The 19493-nt window shown below is 41.1% G+C and overlaps 1 protein-coding gene across 2 annotated transcripts; it reads left to right on the top strand.

The window, feature by feature from the left end:
• Positions 1–1310: 1310 nt before the first annotated feature.
• On the top strand, positions 1311–19464 carry rmdn3 (regulator of microtubule dynamics 3). Of its 2 annotated transcripts, none has more exons than XM_073492651.1 (12): positions 1311–1976; positions 2843–3032; positions 7195–7338; positions 13694–14018; positions 14833–14935; positions 16882–16942; positions 17023–17098; positions 17171–17248; positions 17335–17433; positions 17591–17644; positions 17812–17892; positions 18025–19464. In XM_073492651.1, exons 1-12 carry the CDS (start codon positions 1775–1777, stop codon positions 18082–18084), a joined length of 1473 nt encoding a protein of 490 aa, XP_073348752.1. In that variant the 5' UTR covers positions 1311–1774; the 3' UTR covers positions 18085–19464. The 2 variants fall into 2 exon arrangements, with proteins under 2 accessions (XP_073348752.1, XP_073348753.1); XM_073492652.1 differs by having other exon boundaries at positions 1702–1976; positions 13694–13979; positions 18025–18172.
• The last annotated feature ends 29 nt before the right edge of the window (positions 19465–19493 follow it).

The raw sequence follows: 19493 nt of genomic DNA, 5'->3' as shown, positions 1-19493 counted from the left end.
GCAGGCAGTCAGGTCACAAACAATAAACAACAATATCCTGCTAGGGAGAGCTGAAGGAAAGTCAATCATGAAAACACAAATGCAAAAGATATGGCAAGAGTACTGGGACATAAACGAGATTGGAAGGCACTTTTATAGCATACCATAGGTGGTCATCACCCGCCTCAGGCTAGGGCACACAGGGCTCAACAGTACATTACACATAATTGGGAAACATCCTACTGGCAAATGTAGAACCTGTGACCAGCATGAATCAGTACAGCATGTTCTGATGGAGTGTAAGGCATATGAGAGAGAGAGGAGAGAACTGGAAACAGCCCTGCAAAGGGAAAAAGTAAGGTTCACAATAGGAAACCTGCTGCAACGGTCAGAAAATGTTAGTAAATATGTAAGAAAATACCTGAGGGAAATAGGGTTAATGGACAGGATTTAGTTATTATTACTGATATTAGCGTTATTATTATTATTATTATTGTTATATTTTATTTATTTTTTTCTTTCTTTTCCTGCTAATTGAATGTACCACACTCCAGTCCGGTAGGTGGCGGCAATGCACCATTAAGCTGGATGCCAGCCGCCATTCAAATTCAACAGAAGAAGAGGAATTATTGCCGCCTGAAGTAATGCAAGCAGTACTGTCCAAGGACTCTAAAGGACTTAAGAAACTCTTTTCATGACAAGCGGCCAACGAGGTATTTTTGCACCAATCGTCACTTTATATTTATTATTTGTTTTCACGCCATGTGGCGCATAAATTGTTGATGCATTTTTGTATTGTGTTCATTCATAATTATAGTTCTCACGGCGTGACTAAGACGTGGATGCATCTGAGAAACAAGACATGCACAAGCAATAAACGCCCGTTTCAAAGAACCGACCTGTGTCTATGTGTTATGAAGAGAGCTACAGAGCAAGTCATAGATTAGCTTTAAAACTGTCACATACTGTCTGTAGGATTGTGATAATAAAAACAAAGGACTAAGACAGGCCTTTTTTTATCATAGTAAATCCTAATTTTGATTTAGAGACCTGTCTCGTCTCATATAAATAGTCTACCTTGGATTAAGATTAGTTAATCAGACTGATTATTTTGGCATAGCATCTAAAATTTCTGACTCAGTGTCTCATTATTGAGACATTCCTTAGTAATACCAATGAATGTGAATAACAATAAATCAATACAAAACAATAAAAATACTAATGTAGTGTTTTATTGTTATAATGCCTGACGCATTGTCGTGGCGAAATGGTCCTCCAAACGTTGCAGCCCACTTTCACGTTTTATTTTGTAAGGAACCGGAAGTACATTGCCCACACGCCAGCCTCGCTGACTGACACAGAGGTGCTGATGTTTCACAGCATCACTGCTGCCAGCAGATGACCCTTCAGTTCTTCATATGATGTGAGCAGAGTGTTGACAGTGTCGTTTCTATAACACACAGGTGAGCTGACAGCGTGTCGTCTCTATAACACACAGGTGAGCTGACAGCGTGTCGTCTTTATAACACACAGATGAGCTCCAGAGAACGTTTAACACTCGCGTTCAGTTCATTAATACCGTGTTGTTAGACACTGAGCGCTGGAGCGAAAGGCTAATGACGCTAGGCTAACATGCTAACAGTGAGCTGTTGATCACTGAAGTAGGACCGTTAACGTTGTGTCCGTGACATCCTGAGGGTCATGACGGCAGACACGGTTGGTGACGTATGAAGCTGGTGTTTATGAGGAAGTGACGTTAACGGCAGTTTATAACGAGTCTGCGGAGTGAGGAGACATGAACATGCCGCTCGGGAGGAACGGGCTGATCGGTCTCGCTGTCGGAGCCACAGCAGGTTTGGGTTTGATTGCCGTCATCATCTACCGAGAGATCAGAAGGAGAAGATCCCAGAGAGTGGTGCTGGAGGCCCGGACACTTCCCCGGCTGTTCGACGGGGGGGACGGAGCAGCGCTGCTGCAGGAGACGCTGGATGCTCAGGGTGGGTTGACTCTGCTGCGCCTGGTACTGACACCAGCTCATCAGGAACGTGTGTGTGTTTGTGGTCCAGCTGTGTATTATTGAGTTGAATTAAAGGGGCTGTGATGTATGTGAAAGTGAAAGCAGAGGATTTGCAGTATAATATATTATATATTATACTCAAGAGATATATCTATATATTAGGGCTGGAGTGATAATCGGCCCCAGGTTCAGGGGGAAACGGTCAATTCAGGTTAAATTATGTATTTTACTGTCCAGGACTCTCAAAGACTCACTTGCAGCACAACAAATAATCAGTTGTGTAATAGGAGGAGTGTGAATGTGATTAAAATGTGTAATCTGGGCTCTTGGTGTGTATGTCTCCATGCATCATGAGACCTAATTCACCCTCAAAGGTGGAGCAAAAGGTGGACTTTTATCAGGCCTGTTGGACAAAATCACTTCCAATCAAAATAAATCCTTTGGCCTTTTTTATAATTATTTCACACATCTTCTTTAATCATGTTGGGTTGTTTTCATTTGAAGCATAAATATTCATCATAGAGACAGTTACCCCACAAATAGACCCATTCACTAAAAGAAGGCTCTTTTGAATGCATACAAAACTGCAGTGAGCTGTGTAATAGTGGTAGCCCCCCCCCCCAGAGAAAGTTTAGAGGGGTAGCCTTTTCACCCCCAAAGTTTTTATTGCTGCCATAGAATCCAACAAAACATGTACTAACACTCACCATCTTCTGTCCACTGCTCAATGGAGGAAAGCTTAAAGCCAGACCATTGTTTAGAGCTGTGTCTTTGTCCTGTTGCAGTTAGTTCAAGTCTCAGTTCTCACATGTCTAACATGCTGTGTGTCGTTGTGTCTTCCTCCAGAGTTGGAGGCCCAGCAGCAGGCGCTGGCAGCGGTGGAGGCAGTGGTGCAGGGCCTTTCCCCAGAACAGCAGCTGGAGCTCAGGAACCAACTGGACCAGGTGCTGAACTGTGTGGCCTCCCTACGCTCCGAGGTGGCCGAGCTGAGGGGCGGACTGCAGGACATCGCCGTGCAGATCATCCAGGATGTGAAGTGAGTGAGAGTTTGCTGAGCTGTACAGCGTCTATCTGCCCCACTGAACCTTGACATAGTATGTACTGAACCTATCATAGGCCATCATAACAGAATCATCTTGTGTGGACAAACATGTTTAACGTGTTTCCCACACATTAATTTATTTGTGGCGGTCCGCCACAATATCAACATTGCCCGCCACATATTGATTTTGTATTTTTGGAGCGGTGCATCCCGTTCTCACTCACTCAAGACAGCACACCCGTCAGTGAATAGTTTGATGTTATATACTCCGATACAGTGGATGGCGGTGTGGTGTTTAGTCTGCCGGTAAAACCAACGAAGAAGAGGAGGAGGACTTTTTAAAGCAGTTGGCTTGACCGTAACTTCCTCTGCAAAGAAGACGGCTGGCCTCATCGTCGAGATCAAGCCCCCACAAAGAGCGCCGAGTCTTGAAGCCAGTTTTTGTCATGGCCAAGCTGTGTTATTACATCGCCATGTGATGCACTGGGGACTTTTTCCCATAAGCTAACATTGTGAAAGATGCATCTGTAAAATGGTAATAAAAGATGCACAACCCCCGCAAAATGACTCGTTTTACTGTCAGAATTTGAGCAAATTGGTCCAATACAATTATGAGAGTCTAGAAGAGCCGCCCGATTAAATTATTTTATCCTCATTCAAGTTAGTTGGCGATAAACTGGAAGTTAGCCGAAGTCTGCGGTGGAAGTCTCGAGTGCGCATGCTCTATGGCACCCCAGCTGGACAGCCAACACTACAATTAAAGTCTGATTCTGTGGGAAACACTGAACATCATTTTAAACCCAGTACTCTTGTGACTCAAGTGATTGAAATTGTATCGACTAAATTACTGGGAAATAAATTATCAATATAATCATGATATATCTTTAAAACATGTCTGTAACTGATCCAAACAGGGGAGAGTGGGTCAAACTGTGGACTTTTTATCTGAAAGCAAATTTGTATGAAACTAGAACATTTGAAAGCACTGGTGACCAGACCAAAGGTTGTTTTGTTCTTTAACATATTTAGAAGGGAAATAGTTTCTCTGCTGAAATATACCATGAGGAGTTTCTAACTGGTTAGGAACTGTGTCAGTCTAATGCTGATAACTCTATATGGCCTACATACTGCATAGACCTTCAGTGAGAATGGGCCAGACCGATAATCGATAAGTAGATCCTGATAAATAGAATCTGCAAATGTTTCTGTTCGATGCAACTCAAGCCAGCAGGATTTCCCATCTCATGTGAATGCAGCGTGAAGTCATACTTGTACTCTGGTCCGATTAACAGTAACTGTACAGTACAGTAAGGAGTAACTGGGTAAATATGGCAGGTAATTCCCATCAGTCTGCTCAGGTGAATATCTCTCTACATTAATAATGTATGCCTCATATGGTGCAACTTCTTGTCACTAAGTTAGAGTGTTGCTTTAAAGCAGGGATGGGGAACCTCCGGCCTCCGAGCCATATACGGCCCGCGAGGCAATCCATAAGTAAACCCACAAACAATTAATTCAGTAAAAAATATTTCAAATGTGCAATTAAATGCCCCAGGGGCTGGTGTCTGTCTTTCCGGGCCATGATCAAGGTCATTGAACACAACATCAGCGTAACTGTCATCGCGTGTCATCGCGTCGTATCTTCAGTGATTGACAGGTGACAACAACGAGAAGAGACTAGCGTTGTCTAAAACGGAACATGGCTACTAAAAAAAGAAAAGTTGATGCGGAGTGTTGCTCTTTCCATGACAAATGGACTTATGAATTCTTCTTTGTGGGAGTGAGAGGCAAGCCCGTGTGCCTGGTGTGTGGCGACGCGCTGGCCGTAATGAAAAAGGCAAACCTTGAGCGTCATTACAGCGCGAAACATGCTAAACTGGATGCCTTGAAAGGACAAGAGCGAGTTTATAAAGTTGCCGCTCTCCGACGGAGTTTGAGTGGCCAGCAAGCAGTTTTATCCAAACTGCGAGCGGACCAGGACAACGTGACACAGGCTAGCTTCGTGGTCAGTAGCTAATTTAGTAATAACCTTATATGAGACAACTCAGATCTGTCATTTTCGAGTGATTTAAAGCTGATATATGAGATTTAAGAGCGCTGAATTTTTTTAATTTCATGATTTGAGGTACATTATAAGGTTATCTACTGCTTAAACTACTAAACATCAGTGAATATAAAACCAACAAGAACAGATTATTAAAAAAATAATTGGATTAAAACAATAAGATACACTGAGATGGATAAAATTGGCTGAAAGATTAATTAATGGTCATGATATTTATGTTATTGCAATTAAGTTAAAAAGGCCATAAATATATGTTGTGAGGTGCTTACCTTTTAAAAAAAGGTGAGCGATGGTATGAAAACGAATCACGAAATCGTCTGAAAAAACCTCAATTGAGTGCCAACAACAAGCTAGATTCAGAGAGGGCAGTTGGTAGTTTGTTAGCATATAGGCTGCACAGCACATTAGCATGCTAGAATTATTCTCATACCGAGTTGGTTATAGTGATTGCACCGACTAAGTTACTTCCAAAACGTGACATGGGCATGAATGTGTTTAGTAACGTCTGAAAATATAACTATGTTTTCGGGAGTTACTAAATACAATCGCAAGTTGACGTTGTGTTTGTAATTACTACAACCAACTCGGTACGACAACAGTAAGTAGCATGCTAACGTTACCGATAACAACAATAGCCTAACGTTACCTCCCGACCACACTGTTCAACAATTACGTTGATTATCTGCATGAACTAAGGAATCTGCAACTTTTCAAGACAAGACATTCATAGTGTTTTAGTAAGTTAGTCATCGTTTACAGTCACTACATGAAAACGTGCAAGCTATCGAAACGGACAGCATTAGATTATCTCCCGGCTTTATTATGGTGATAAATTGTGGACAAATAGTGCCCCAGTGAACACCACATGACAACAAATCAACTCAAAGTAAAAGTCGGTAAGATAATAAATATGTATATATGTAATATATGACTTACAAACCCAGTAGCATCAAGGCTAGGTCGCCATCTGTCTTGAAACCCATTTCTTACTTAGCTCGCGCCACTGAGTGTAAGCTGGTCAAATATTTGTGTCCGGGCTCAGTTCTATCACTTTTTCTTTTCTTCGCCTCCTCAGACAGTACCCTCTTGGCTTTTTTAGCTGGCTCGCCCATGGCATTGGTTTACGAAAAATCCAAGTAGCTGCTGGCCAAATCCACCGATGAATAAACGTTTGACGTATGCCGTAAAGCAGGTCGCACTAGACGCCTTTACGTCAGATAGGTTCCGACCCGCTCTGAGAAGTTACACAGTGCGGTTTCTGCCAGCGTTTTCTACCACTTAACTGAGTTTAGAAACATTATTTTAAGGTCGAAAAACTACCTAGTGTTGCTTTAAGACTACATTCAAATGACACAGCCTTAGAATTTACATAGTTGTACATCAGGCTGCAGGGTTTTAAATATGGCTGCTACTTTCCAACACAACGAGAGCTGATAAGTCTGCATGTCTACAGGAGCTCCTTAAAGTCTTTGACTGACAGCCACAGATTAAGCTGTAGCAGCTGCATGTCCTGTCTAAAGAGAGTGCAGCATTACAATAGTCAGAGACCTCTTTTCCACCAAAGTCAATCACATGCTGGTTCTGAGCTGGTGCTGGCGCTGGTTCATGGTAGAGTCACATCATTCAGTCACTGTATATATCTCCAGGTCTCAGCATTGTTAGGAACAGCGACAGCGAACTACATCGACTCTTTACAAGAGCTGCTCCTGCTCTGCATGTCTCCATTAGCATCCAAACATGAGCGGTCCTCTGACGACTGCTGCTGTGATTAGTTAAAATAGTTCAGATCTGTTGTTTATGCTCCCATGGATCAGTCAGAACACACTACACTAGCTCTGGTGTTTAAAAATGACGGTCATGATAACCTCGCCCCCAGCCTCTGATGTAAGTGGTTCTTTGTTCTAGACCAGCAACATGTTGGTGCCACTCTGGAACCAGTTTTCCTGGCTGAGAGCAAAGAACTGGTTCTAGAGTGGTACTGGCTCTGAACCAGCAAAAAGGGGTAAGAGTGAACCTTCAAAGTGGGCCTGGCTCCACACATGGAGGCTGCTGGTATGTTGAACTGATGTCTGTTCCTTGTTTCATTTTTAGGAAGGGAGTGGAGGATAGTCAGCGGGTTCGTCGTCGGCGCCATGTGGTCCACAGGGAGCGCACCGACTCCACCAGCTCCAGCTCCATCTACTTCACAGCCAGTCAGGGCATGGCCAGCACGTATGAAGAAACCAGCGAAGGAGGGTAAGTGTTTCTGAGACACCATCTCATACATTATACTACACGCTGTAAAGAAGCTGTGTCAGTAGTTTGTCTAATATTCTGTGTCCTGTTTCCTGTTTCACAGTCATTTGATCATTATCACTTTAAAGCTGCACTGATCAACATTTTAAAGGGTTGTTGTTGTTGCTGTTAGTGTGTTTGGTTTGTGGGGAGGAAGATGAGGAGGTGGAAATACTCTACTCAGAATGAGTGAGGGATGCTGGGATAGATTGTTTATTCAGTGACATATCTGAATGTTTATTTTGTGTTTTTTGAATATTTTTGGTCCCCAAAAATGATGCAACATGTTTCATTTGACTTTTATTGCATATCCACGCAAATGTATATATGTACCCATATCCCAATATCCCTAACTCATTTTGAGTCATGTATTTGCCATCTTGAGTAAAGAGTCCATTAGTGGTTTAACAGTGTTCAGGACCACGTCCAGGTCTGCTACAGCCGTGGGCACTTTAAAACTTCTTAAGAGGCCCCATCAGATCATCCCTGCTAAGACAATTATAGACAGTTAACTAGTGCCATGTGCCATGAGTGTTTAGAAAACAAGCATGAGGAGAGAGCATGGAGGAGCTGGGAATCTTAGATGTGTGGAGAGATATGCATCCGCAGACTAGAGATTACACACATTTCTCTGTCCCACATTCCGTCTACTCCAGGATAGATTATTTTTTTGTATTTAGCTTGGATAGGCTTAGGATAAAGGACTCCCAAATTGCAACAATTGATATATCAGACCATAGCCCAATAATTTTAGTAGTAGACTTGAAGGGGGACATAAAGAAGACTCTTTGGAGAATAAATTCATATATTCTTAATGACTCAAAAACAGTTGAGAAAATTATGAGAGACATCAAAGAATATTTGGAAATTAATGATGACGGCACAATTAAGCCTACAATTTTGTGGGACACATTGAAAGCAGTGCTAAGAGGGAAACTTATCTCCCTAACCGTGTACATGAAAAAATGTAGAGGTAAACATTTGGTGGACTTTTAAAGGAAAAGCTAAAACAAATGCAAACTAGGGATAGTCAAAATACTAATACTCAAATAAGATCTGAAATAAAAAGAATACAAAGGCAAATAGATGATATTTATACTATGGAAATACAAAAGAAATTGACATTTTTGAAACAAAAAAATTACGAAGTTGGTGCAAAATCAGCAAAAATCCTGGCTTATAAGTTGCGTAAACAACAAATGGAGAACACGATTTATAAGGTTAAGAATCCTAAAACCGGCCAAATTGAGGACTCAAGGGAAAAAATTAAAGAATGTTTTGAAACGTTTTATCACAAATTATACACGCAGCCTGCAGCTACAAGTGAGGAGAGTATCAATGTGTTCCTGAATGGTCTGGAGCTTCCAAAAGTTAAGGATTTTCAAAATGAAATGCTAGTTAAGCCTATTACAATCAAAAAAGGAAATGTTGCAATTTTGAAATTGAAATCTAGAAAATCTCCTGGATCAGACGGGTACACAGGAGAGTGGTATAAATGTCTGAAAACAAGTATTTCACCGCTATTATTAAGGACTTTCAAATGGGTTTTACAGACTGGTGAGATGCCTCCCTCCTGGAGTGAAGCTATCATTTCGGTTATTCCAAAAGAAAATAAAGACAAACAGGAATGTGGAAATTATAGACCTATAAGTGCCCTTAACGTGGACTATTAACTGTTTACCTCCATCTTAGCACGTCGATTAGAGAACATATTACCAGAGATAGTCAATCTGGATTAGAGAGGATTTATAAAACAGAGACAGACAATGGACAATATAAGAAGGACTTTACATATTGTTGACCATGTAATACGGGAGAAAACTGGTGCCTTAATAGATGGTCTCGATGGAGAAATGGCCTGTGATTCTGTAAGATGGCTTTTTCTCTACAAAGTAATGGATAAATTGGCATTTCATAGTAATTTTATAAAGGTGATTCAATCTCTGTATTCAAAACCAAAGGCACGGATAAAGGTTAACGGTGATCTCACAAACTAGTTCATGTTGAAAAGAGGAAGCAGGCAGGCCTGCCCAATTTCTCCGCTTTTATTTGTAATATTTATCGAGCCTCTTGGACAACTGTTAAGGCAAAGTACCCAAATTAAAGGAATTACAGTCGCAGGAATTGAACACAAGTTGGCGATGTTTGCCGATGATGTGTTAGTTTACCTGGAGGAACCAGAGAAATCATTCAATGGCCTAATGACTCTGCTAAAAGAATTTGGAGATTTATCGGGTTACAAGCTAAACATTTCAAAAACACAAGTTATGACACTAAACTTCACAGCTTCAACAAACTTACAAAATGGTTATAATTTAAATTGGGAAGCTCAGAGGATAAAATATCTTGGTGTGACAGTGACCAAAGATTTAACAATGCTTTTACAAACAAATTATGAGCCATTGTCATTGAGGATTAAGGAAGACTTACATAGGTGGAGCCTTATCCCCTTTTTGAGTCTAACCTCCAGAGTAAATGCTATTAAAATGTCAGTGCTCCCTAAACTACTGTACTTGTTTAGAACACTCCCAACAGAAGTGCCTGAAAGTCAATTTAGGGAGTGGGACAAACAGATATCACGGTTTATCTGGCAGGGAAAGAAGCCACGTGTTAGGTATAGTACAATGCAATTACGGAAAGAAGAGGGGGGAATGGCCCTCCCATGCCCACGATACTATTACTATGCATCTCAGTTAATTCCTCTCCTTTACTGGTGCAACGAAGAGTACAGATCAGAGTGGAAAGAATTAGAGATCAAAATGGTAACCAAATTCCCATTGCAAGCTGTGATAGGTGACAGAACTTTGCTGTCACAAATTGGAGAGCCTGGAAACTGTTGGATACATTTCACATTACAAATTTGGAATAAGGTGATTGATTTAACAAAGACTCGGAAGATGGTAAATTTATTTAGATGGTGTGCATTTGATTCTGATTTCCCTCCTAATAGAAGAGATTTCACTTTTAAATCGTGGGTAGAAAAGGGCCTTACAACATACTTTTCATTTGCCAAAAATAATGTCTTTCTCAGTTTCCAGGATCTTCAGAACAAATATGACTTGGGAACAAACGATTTTTACAGATATCTTCAAGTAAGACACAGCTTTACCTCAAAATGCAAAACCTCCAATTTCTCACAGACTGACATAGCATTTTATGAAATACTGAAATCATCGTACACTTTATTGATCCGAAAAATGATTTCCAGAATATATAATGCTCTTTTTACCACAGACAAATGTAAAACACTGTATATAAAACAGAAATGGGAAAAGGAGGCAGCTATTGCTATTTCTGAGGAACATTGGGGAGAAATTTGGACATTTCAGTGGTCTTCAACTAATTCCTTATTTTGGCGAGAGCACTGTTGGAAGAATGTCGTAAGATACTTCAAGACCCCTGTCCAGGGTAAATATGCAAATATGCCAATATGCTGGAGACAGTGTGGCTCAGATGAAGCCAACCATTACCATATATTTTGGGCCTGTCCTAAACTGAATACATATTGGAAAGAGGTTCATAGGACTCTAAACTCTGTATTTGGAATTGATATACCATTTACTTTTGAAAGTATTTATTTGGGAAATGTCAATAATTTGAAACTGAGAAGTGATAAAAAACTGCTGCAGGCCCTTCTGGCGGCAAGCAAGAAAAATATTACTAAAAAGTGGCTAACTTCAGCTCCACCTTCTTTGCATGGTTGGATTGACATTATTTTTGAAATCTTTAAAATGAAAAAGTTAACCTACATAATAAATATAAGAAAAAACAAATTTTATTGTATTTGGAATAAATGGATCAATTATATTACCGCAACGAGAGCAGAATTTTTATGACTTCTCTGAATTGCTTAAATGTTTTCTAAAGTGTAAGGCCTTTTTTTTTTTTTCTTTCCTTACTGTAGGCTCCCCATTAGTGTAAATAGTTTGGAGTGTCAGATTCTCTATGTTCTGGCTCTTAGTTCATAGTTTTTTCTTATCTTTTGTTTTTGTATATATGGGCTGGTGAGTGAAGGGAACTGGCTTAAAGTTTTTGGGGGAAAGAAGTTAAACAGAAAATAATGGTAATAGAGGCGATGTTGAAGTGAGTAAGAAAAAAAACGCCACAAAAAAAAAAGAGGAAATAATCTTGTATCTGTATTTGTATTATGTGTATAACTGCACACATTTGCTCTTTCCAAATAAAAATAAAATATATATAAAAAAAAAAAAAGAAAATAAATGAGCACAAGTGACTGAGCTGGTGACTGTTTCAGGTTGAAATACAATCCACGAAGGTCAACTGGAGTAACAGATCCATGAGTTTGAAGTTTTATGAGGTTGTAAAGTAATTAAAGGGATAGTTCGGATTTTTTGACATGAAGTTGTATGACATCCTCACCATCAGTGTCGTGCATCAGCAGTGACTTTTCCCCCACTGCGTCCTGTGAGCCGAGGTCTGTCCCGCTGTTGTTGCTGAAGAAAGTAGTTACGGCTAGTTTGCGGGGTCACTAAGATAAAGCGTTTTGCTTCAAAAAACAATATCCGTTCAAAGGAGTAAAACATTTGCATCACAAAATCGTTTACGACAAAAAAGTCAGACCTCACGATCACCTGGCACTACTTCCCCTCCCTTCGTATCACTGCGCGCTTCCGCCTGTTGACACACGGCACCGCTCTGTCAGCTGTTTCACGGTGTTTACATGCTCGGATGGTAAACGTAAATATGTCTGACTACGAAACGAGTGATGAAGACATTCCTTTTACCACAGAGCCAAAGGGATATCTTTATGAACCCGAATACACAGACACCGAGCTTCGTCAAATGGAGTTAGAACGGGCAGAGAGAGAGGAGAGAGACAGAGAAGCGGTCCAAGCTGAAGTTGGACCTGTACAGACAGTACATAGTTGCTGACAATAATAATAACAGCCATCATATAAAAAGGCACCATCTTTAGCTTGTAGATAGTTGTTCTTACCTGGGGTCGTGGCACAGCAGCGCTCTTCAAAACATGTTTCTTCCTCTTTCCTGGGCGTGTAGGAACATAATCGTCCTTGCTGAAGTGTGCACTACACACATGAAGCTTTTTCACCCTTGGCAGTCTCGCTTCAATGTTCAAGCCTATGGCAAGAAGCCAAAGTTGCCTAATAGCAATGTCCGTGACAGGAAAGCGGTGAAATATATACGGCGACTTGGTGTGATCTTTGTTGTTGCAACCCGGATAATCGCAAATCCGCACCATTTTTATATATCCTCTTGTCTAATAATCTCGCTAGTACTCACGTTAGCTCTCACGTTAGCTCTCTCGCACATCCGAGCATGTAAACACCGTGAAACAGCTGACGGAGCGGTGCCGTGTGTCAACAGGCGGAAGCGCGCAGTGATACGAAGGGAGGGGAAATAGTGCCAGGTGATCGTGAGGTCTGACTTTTTTGTCATAAACGATTTTGTGATGCAAATGTTTTACTCTTTTGAACGGATATTGTTTTTTGAAGCAAAACGCTTTATCTTCGTGACACCGCAAACTAGCCGTAACTACTTTCTTCAGCAACAACAGCGGGACAGACCTCGGCTCACAGGACGCAGTGGGGGGAAAGTCACTGCTGATGCACGACACTGATGGTGAGGATGTCATACAACTTCATGTCAAAAAATCCGAACTATCCCTTTAAAATAATGTGAGGAATGATTTTACTGCTCTGGACAGTCATCACAATGGGACTGTTTTAACCTTCGTCTTGACGATCCTGAGGTAAACTGTAGCAGTATTCACCTCACAGTCATGTACTGGGATGTGTGTGATTGTTGGATGAGGCTGCCTCGCGTCGTAGTAAAAGTTGACCCAGGTTAAATGTTTCTGCCGGAACCTCTGTGTTTTCAGCCCGCTGGTGCTCCGACTCAGAAATGAAATATTTCTTCAAACGGTTCTGAGGTCAACCTGATGGTGTTTCTGTGTGAGCACTCTTATGTTTAATTCTTCACAGCAGTTGTATTCTAACTGGACACAGAGTGGACGTCTCTGCAGCACTGCAGTACTTTATTATAATGCTGTTTGTCTCACACGTATCAAAGAATCACAGCTCCTGCAGTTTGGATATTGCACTTGGTCATGATGCAGTTTTGATTATACTTTGATAAAAAAAAAAAAGCCATAAAAAAACATATATTATTTCTCTCACCTTTTGTGATGGAGCCATTTTGACTCTGGACCAGACCTCAGCTTGTGTCATAAACATTGTGAATAGTTTCAAAGAGAAGAATAAACCCCTGCAGAGTATTTTTCAGTGCTGTGAGAATCACCTCATGATTCTCCACCGATCCTCTGTGTGTGTTGCAGGTACTCGACGGCCTATGCTGAGTCTGACTACACAGATCGTGACACGGACAGAGAGGAGGGTGAGCGGGAGCCTGAACAGGAGTCAGAGGAAGACGAGGACAGAAGCTGTGCCACTGTCCTTACCCTGCGCCATGAGGAGTCCCAGGAAGAGGAGGTGGAGGAAGATGAGGATGAGGAGGATGAAGATGAGGGGAGGCTGCAGCTGGTGACCGAAGCTCCCAGTGGGGAGCTGGCTCTCCTCCTGGCTCAGAGTGACATCCTCCACACAGGAGACGCCAGTTTAAAGGTAGAGGGCTTCCGTCTGCTGCTGGACAACAGAGCAGAGGTGAGGGACACCACTGAGACTGACTGCTCATGTGATGATACACTAGAGCTGAACTATTACAATATTATGTCCGCATGTGTTATTCTCATACACCTGTCAAAAATATAGTTACACTTAGTGAAGATACTAACTTCTTAGTTATCAATAGAAAATGATTGACAGTTTACCATGTCACAGTCCCAAACAGTAGTGCTCACACCTCACATTCACTGCTCTACTGTGGCTCATGTGAACTAAATTTCTCTGTTTCTCTGGACTGCTGATCAGAAAGAATAAACACGATGAAGACGTCACTTTGTAATTTTGGAAATGACTGCAGCTGATGTCTCACTCAGAGTCAACAGGACAACCAGAACTATGGAGTTATAATTGCTGCAAAACGATTTGCAAATGCGTATCTCAATCTGTGTGTGTGTGTTCAGATCTGTGTGTGTGTGTTCAGATCTGTGTGTGTGTGTTCAGATCTGTGTGTGCGTGTTCAGATCTGTGTGTGTAAAAAAAAAAAATCTGTATGTCTGTATTCAGATTTGCAAGTGCAGACAAATCTGCAAATGCATGCAAAGATCTGTGAATGCGTACACAGATCTGTAAGTGTACATAAATCTGTAAATGTGTAAACAGATCTGTAAATGCGTACATAGATCTGTAAATGTCTGTCATCAGTTACAACTCAGGCAGGAGCTCTCGATTGGCTGTCTCGATTGAGACTTAACTTGACTTTCATGACCCAAAATGCTTGGCAAAAGTAATCTTATTACAATTCTGGAGTAATGAATGACTCTGAACACTGACTGATGTTGTTCTGTGGCCACAGTATGGAGACAGCAGGGAGTTTCTATGGCGACTGGCTCGGGCTTACAGTGACATGTACGAGTCCACTGAGGACAAGCAGGAGAAGAAGAGCTACGCACAGCAAGGTCACACACACATGCACACACACACACACCAATATAAAGATGATTATGTTAACTTTTGACTGAAACAGAGTTCAATCAAAGTGAGCGGCACCTGTGTGTGCTGTGTGTTGCAGTCAGTCTCATGTTGGGTGAGTTACTCAGAACAACATTATGATTTCATCATGCTGATGTTGTGTAGAGACGGTTCTGGACACCTTCAGTGGGACAATCAGCAAAATATGGCTCTTTAGTAACACCTAGTGGCAGCTGTAGGAAATAACAGCATCATCACCAAATGTGTGCTTGTCTTTAGAATGAAGCCTCTGGTGTGGTTTCACATTTATCTTTCTAACTTTGGTGAAGACTTCAGGCTGCTTATAATAATACTAATAATACTAATAAAAAAATAATGATGATGTTCAGCAAGACTTCACAAAGTGAGGTATCCGTATCAGGGTTGCACCATGTGGTAAAAACAAAAATTCACATTGTCATTATGTAGACAGATTCTGCACTTGAAATATTAGCATTGGTGCAACATGCAGCATTTTTTCCAGTGTATCAAAATGAACCTGAAGCTTAATTCATAAAGTTTCCATTTGAATTCCATATAAATATTCAGTTCTGGAGAAAGATAGTTGATTGTTGAGTCTCATTTCCAGGACCACTGGATCCAGCTGAGCTGTCAACACATTGGCACATAGACTCCAGCTTTAACACTGAGGTCTAGTAGCAATCAAACAGTGAAATAAATCACATTTATAGAACAGCAATTTAAAAAATCTATTTCAGCTTAACTACTTAAGTAAATTACTCAAGTTTTTTTTGTTTTTGTTCTTTTTAAAAAGAAGATCAGATGATGTATCTGCATTTGTTTGGCTCCACTGATCAATCATTTCATTGGAAAGGAGGATATAAAACCTTCAAATGTCAAAAAACAAACAAACATTTGGTCCAGCAGGGTTCTTTTTATTTAAAGTCAGGGGTCCCAACAATTAGCGATAACAAAATAACATTTAATTTTCAATTCATTAACATCACATCTTTCACATCTCAAGTCTTTAGTAATTAATTATTTAAGAATGCTGCTGAACATACAGGCTACATGGGGACCTGCTGAACAAGAATATGGTTGAGTTTGCTAAGAACAATTTAAAAAGATTTGTTAAATATAATTTTAAAAATCTATGTAGAAATCAAATGGACAAGACAGCTATAACAGATGTAAGCCTGTGTATTTCAACTGAGGGAAATATCTCATTTTAAACAATCTTCATGGCCGTTTGAACAGACACTTCTGAGTTTATGAGGTGCACTTGAACGCAACGTGACGTCCCTGTCAGCACACCTTTACTGTATGAAGCGGTGTAGATTTCAGAGTTTAAGACATGCACCTGAATGCACCATGAAGTCCCTCTGAGTGTGTCACACTCCAACATTAAATTAGAGATGCAGAGATAAATGTATGGAGACAAAGGACACCTAATCGCAACAGAGACACTCAGCAGAGCTTCTTATTAAATGCCTTTCAGCACTAACTGTCAGTGTGGTGGAGAGTCTTACAAGTTTTACCAGCCAACAGAAAAAATGGCCACAGTTGGAGCTTGGTAGACTGTTCCTGACTCAGACATGGTCTTTTGACTACATTAGTTGTAGAAACACACATTATGTATCTGCTGCTGAGGAGCTGTCAGTAAATTCTGTGGTGTAATGTGAAGTCAGCAGTAACAACACACACAACAACAGCAGGGAGATGAGCCTCATTAACAGTCTGTGTTTAAGTGTTTGTGTCTGAACATCCTCCTCCTTCTAAAATAAATCTGTCCACTCAGGTTGTGGAGAAAACAACCCTGCAGAGAGCAGCCAGAGTATTTCAGGGAACCTGTTGACCCAACATAAGACAGAGTTAGAGCCAGTGGACAGTGACTGTTGTACTTTCTGTCAGTGACCTGTGAGCTGTGTTGCAGGTCGGGAGGAGGCAGAGTCGGCCCTGAAGAAGAACGGCCTGAATGCCGAGTGTCACAAATGGTAAGAAGGTGAACTGATTAGAGCTCTCTGGTGATCTGGGTTCTGTCTTCATGTCACAGTATGGTTGTCTTTGTCTCCAGGTTTGCTGTGCTGACAGGACTCCCCTGCCAGAACGAGAGCATGCACAGCAAGCTGAAGAGCAGCCACATATTAAAGGTAACACACGCTCACTTCATGTATGTCAACATGTGGTATGTAGTTAATCATGAGTATCTGTGCTTCCCTCAGGAGCATCTAGACCGGGCCATCGCCCTCAAAGACGATGACCCCATGTGTTTCTACCTGCTTGGCAGGTGGTGCTATGAGGTGAGACTCCAGTCTGATCACATGACCACCATCAATCCAACATCAGCTGTGAACAGCCAACTGTGTGTGTGTGTGTGTGCGTGTAGGTAGCCACTCTGGACTGGCTGGAGAAGAAGGCAGCTGCTGCTCTGTTCCAGAGTGCCCCCAGCACCACCCTGCATGACGCCCTGGAGAACTTCCTGAAGGTACCACACTGCTGGAGATGTCCATGCAGTTCTGCTGCTTCACATGTTAATCTGACGTGTTAAATATCAGTTGAATATACACTGTGTTCAGCTCTGTAACAATACATAGTCAGTTTGAGGGGAGGGATGATCTCTTGTGTATTGTTTGAACTTGCAGGCAGAGGAACTGAGTCCAGGTTTCTCCAAGACTGTGAGGCTTTACATCGCAAAGGTACCCAACCTCACCACATGTACCTCAGAGTCATTTAACAGATGATGTCATAGCAGTAAACCATCTTCAAGGCTAACATACTGAGGTGTATTTGTTGGTTGAGCTCTTGTTGTGTGTTTGGACTGTCAGGACTTTAAACAGGAATCATTGTGTTGTTTGACTCGTAGTGTCACAAGGAGCTGGGAAACATTTCTGAGGCCTCAAACTGGACTGAACTGGCTCTGAAGATGTCAACAACTTCTAAAGATGTAAAAGCTCACCGATTACAATGAGAAACAAACAAATCATGACTCAATTTGTCAGATGTGTCTCTGAGCTGCAGAATGAAGAATAAGTTAACGTAACACAATAATTTTGTTTTCTTTTCGTTGTTTCCCAAGGATGAAGAGACGTCTCAGCTGGAGGCTCAGCTTCACGTCTTAACTGACAGAAAAATCTAAGTTAGTTTTCTACATGGAGCCCCTCAGCCAATGGCACCAATTGGCTAGTCAGGCCGCCAATCAGTGGTCATCCAATCAGATGAGCTCTACAAACAGCACACCCATCACCTTTCCCTTCATTGGTGGATCTCTTTGTCATACTGTCACTGTGAAATGATATGGAGTTTATTGATGTGTATTTATTTTATTACAACTTAACTGAATTAGTATGAGATCTGAGTAATATATATTGTAATGTAGTGTAAGATATCTTTAATGGTTTTATCTGTTTCTTTGCCTTTTTAACTGATTCAACACAATAACAGGGTTTTGTTTTTCAACACCATCACCTTAATTTAACAGGTGGAGTTTAGAACGATGTCAGAGATGAATGCGATTATCTGCATGGCTAGATAAACTAAAGCAGAGTAGCCCAGACAGAAACTTAATGTTGGGCCAGCAGACAAAAATAAATTGTATTGTGATGTTTAGATTTAAGACCTGCTTGGATCCAAAGTTCCCTTAACTAACCTCCTGCCGTGTCTCTGCCCACTGAGCTCCACTATGAAAAGTATTTAATAAAAAGGGATCACATATTTAAAGAGCATTTTAAACTCACAAAAAAATTAAACGGTTATTTATCACCTATTCTGCACTTTCCTTTTGTTTATTGGCTGGTTTAAGTCAGAGGTTAGTGAAACAGGGCAGTGGGTTTCAACATGGGCACTAAAAGACCGAAGCCACTCCCATGTTGGAAAAGGATTTCAGTCATGTTCACTCATTTCATCAGTGGAACATGTGTGGAAATGTACCACAATGCAAATATTCTGACACTGGCTGATTAACACGACAGTAAACATGATGTGGACACGGAGCTGGTGATCCAGTTTGATCAGGGGTGTTTAAAGAGCTGTAAGGTCACTACGACAGATACGTCCTGTTGAGTTTTCTCTTCATGGATTACAAGTTGTTCTGCTGGGCTCTGTTGCTCTCTGACAGATGTTTGTTTTGTGGAGATAAATTACATTTCATGTAGATTTAGTGATTACACTAGTGTCAGATCAGAATATCAGTCTTTTCCCAGCTTCACCTCACTAAACAGCCCAATAAACGTATGAAGCAACTGAATCTGTCCAGCACCTCAGTTAGATGATGAAGTGGATTCTGTGACTGAAGAGATTATTTTTGTACCTTGAATTTTTGGGGGGGTTTCTGCTGCTTTTCAACTGTGTGTTTACATTCCTGTTATTTTCTGAAGCTGCAGTATGTGAGCAGGTATAACTCTGATTAACATTTTAATGACACTTTGCTTTTTATTCATTATTTATGTTGGTTGATTTTGCAGTCACTGCTGTTGCCAACTGACCACTGAATAAACTTTTTATACTTGTATGTAATTTACAGTTGAGTGTGTTAGTAACCAGCGTAAT

Source organism: Pagrus major, chromosome 22 (assembly GCF_040436345.1).
Source record: "Pagrus major chromosome 22, Pma_NU_1.0".
In the NCBI taxonomy this organism is placed as follows: domain Eukaryota; kingdom Metazoa; phylum Chordata; class Actinopteri; order Spariformes; family Sparidae; genus Pagrus; species Pagrus major.
This window is presented reverse-complemented; position numbering and strand designations above follow the sequence as displayed.

Bases quoted from the DNA above. Each gene is read 5' to 3' on its own strand.
- rmdn3 (XM_073492651.1), top strand. From the start codon at position 1,775: ATGAACATGCCGCTCGGGAGGAACGGGCTGATCGGTCTCGCTGTCGGA. The intron at 16,943-17,022 runs GTAAGAAGGTGA...CTTTGTCTCCAG, and splicing joins AATGCCGAGTGTCACAAATG to GTTTGCTGTGCTGACAGGAC. The intron at 17,893-18,024 runs GTAAAAGCTCAC...TTGTTTCCCAAG, and splicing joins TGTCAACAACTTCTAAAGAT to GATGAAGAGACGTCTCAGCT.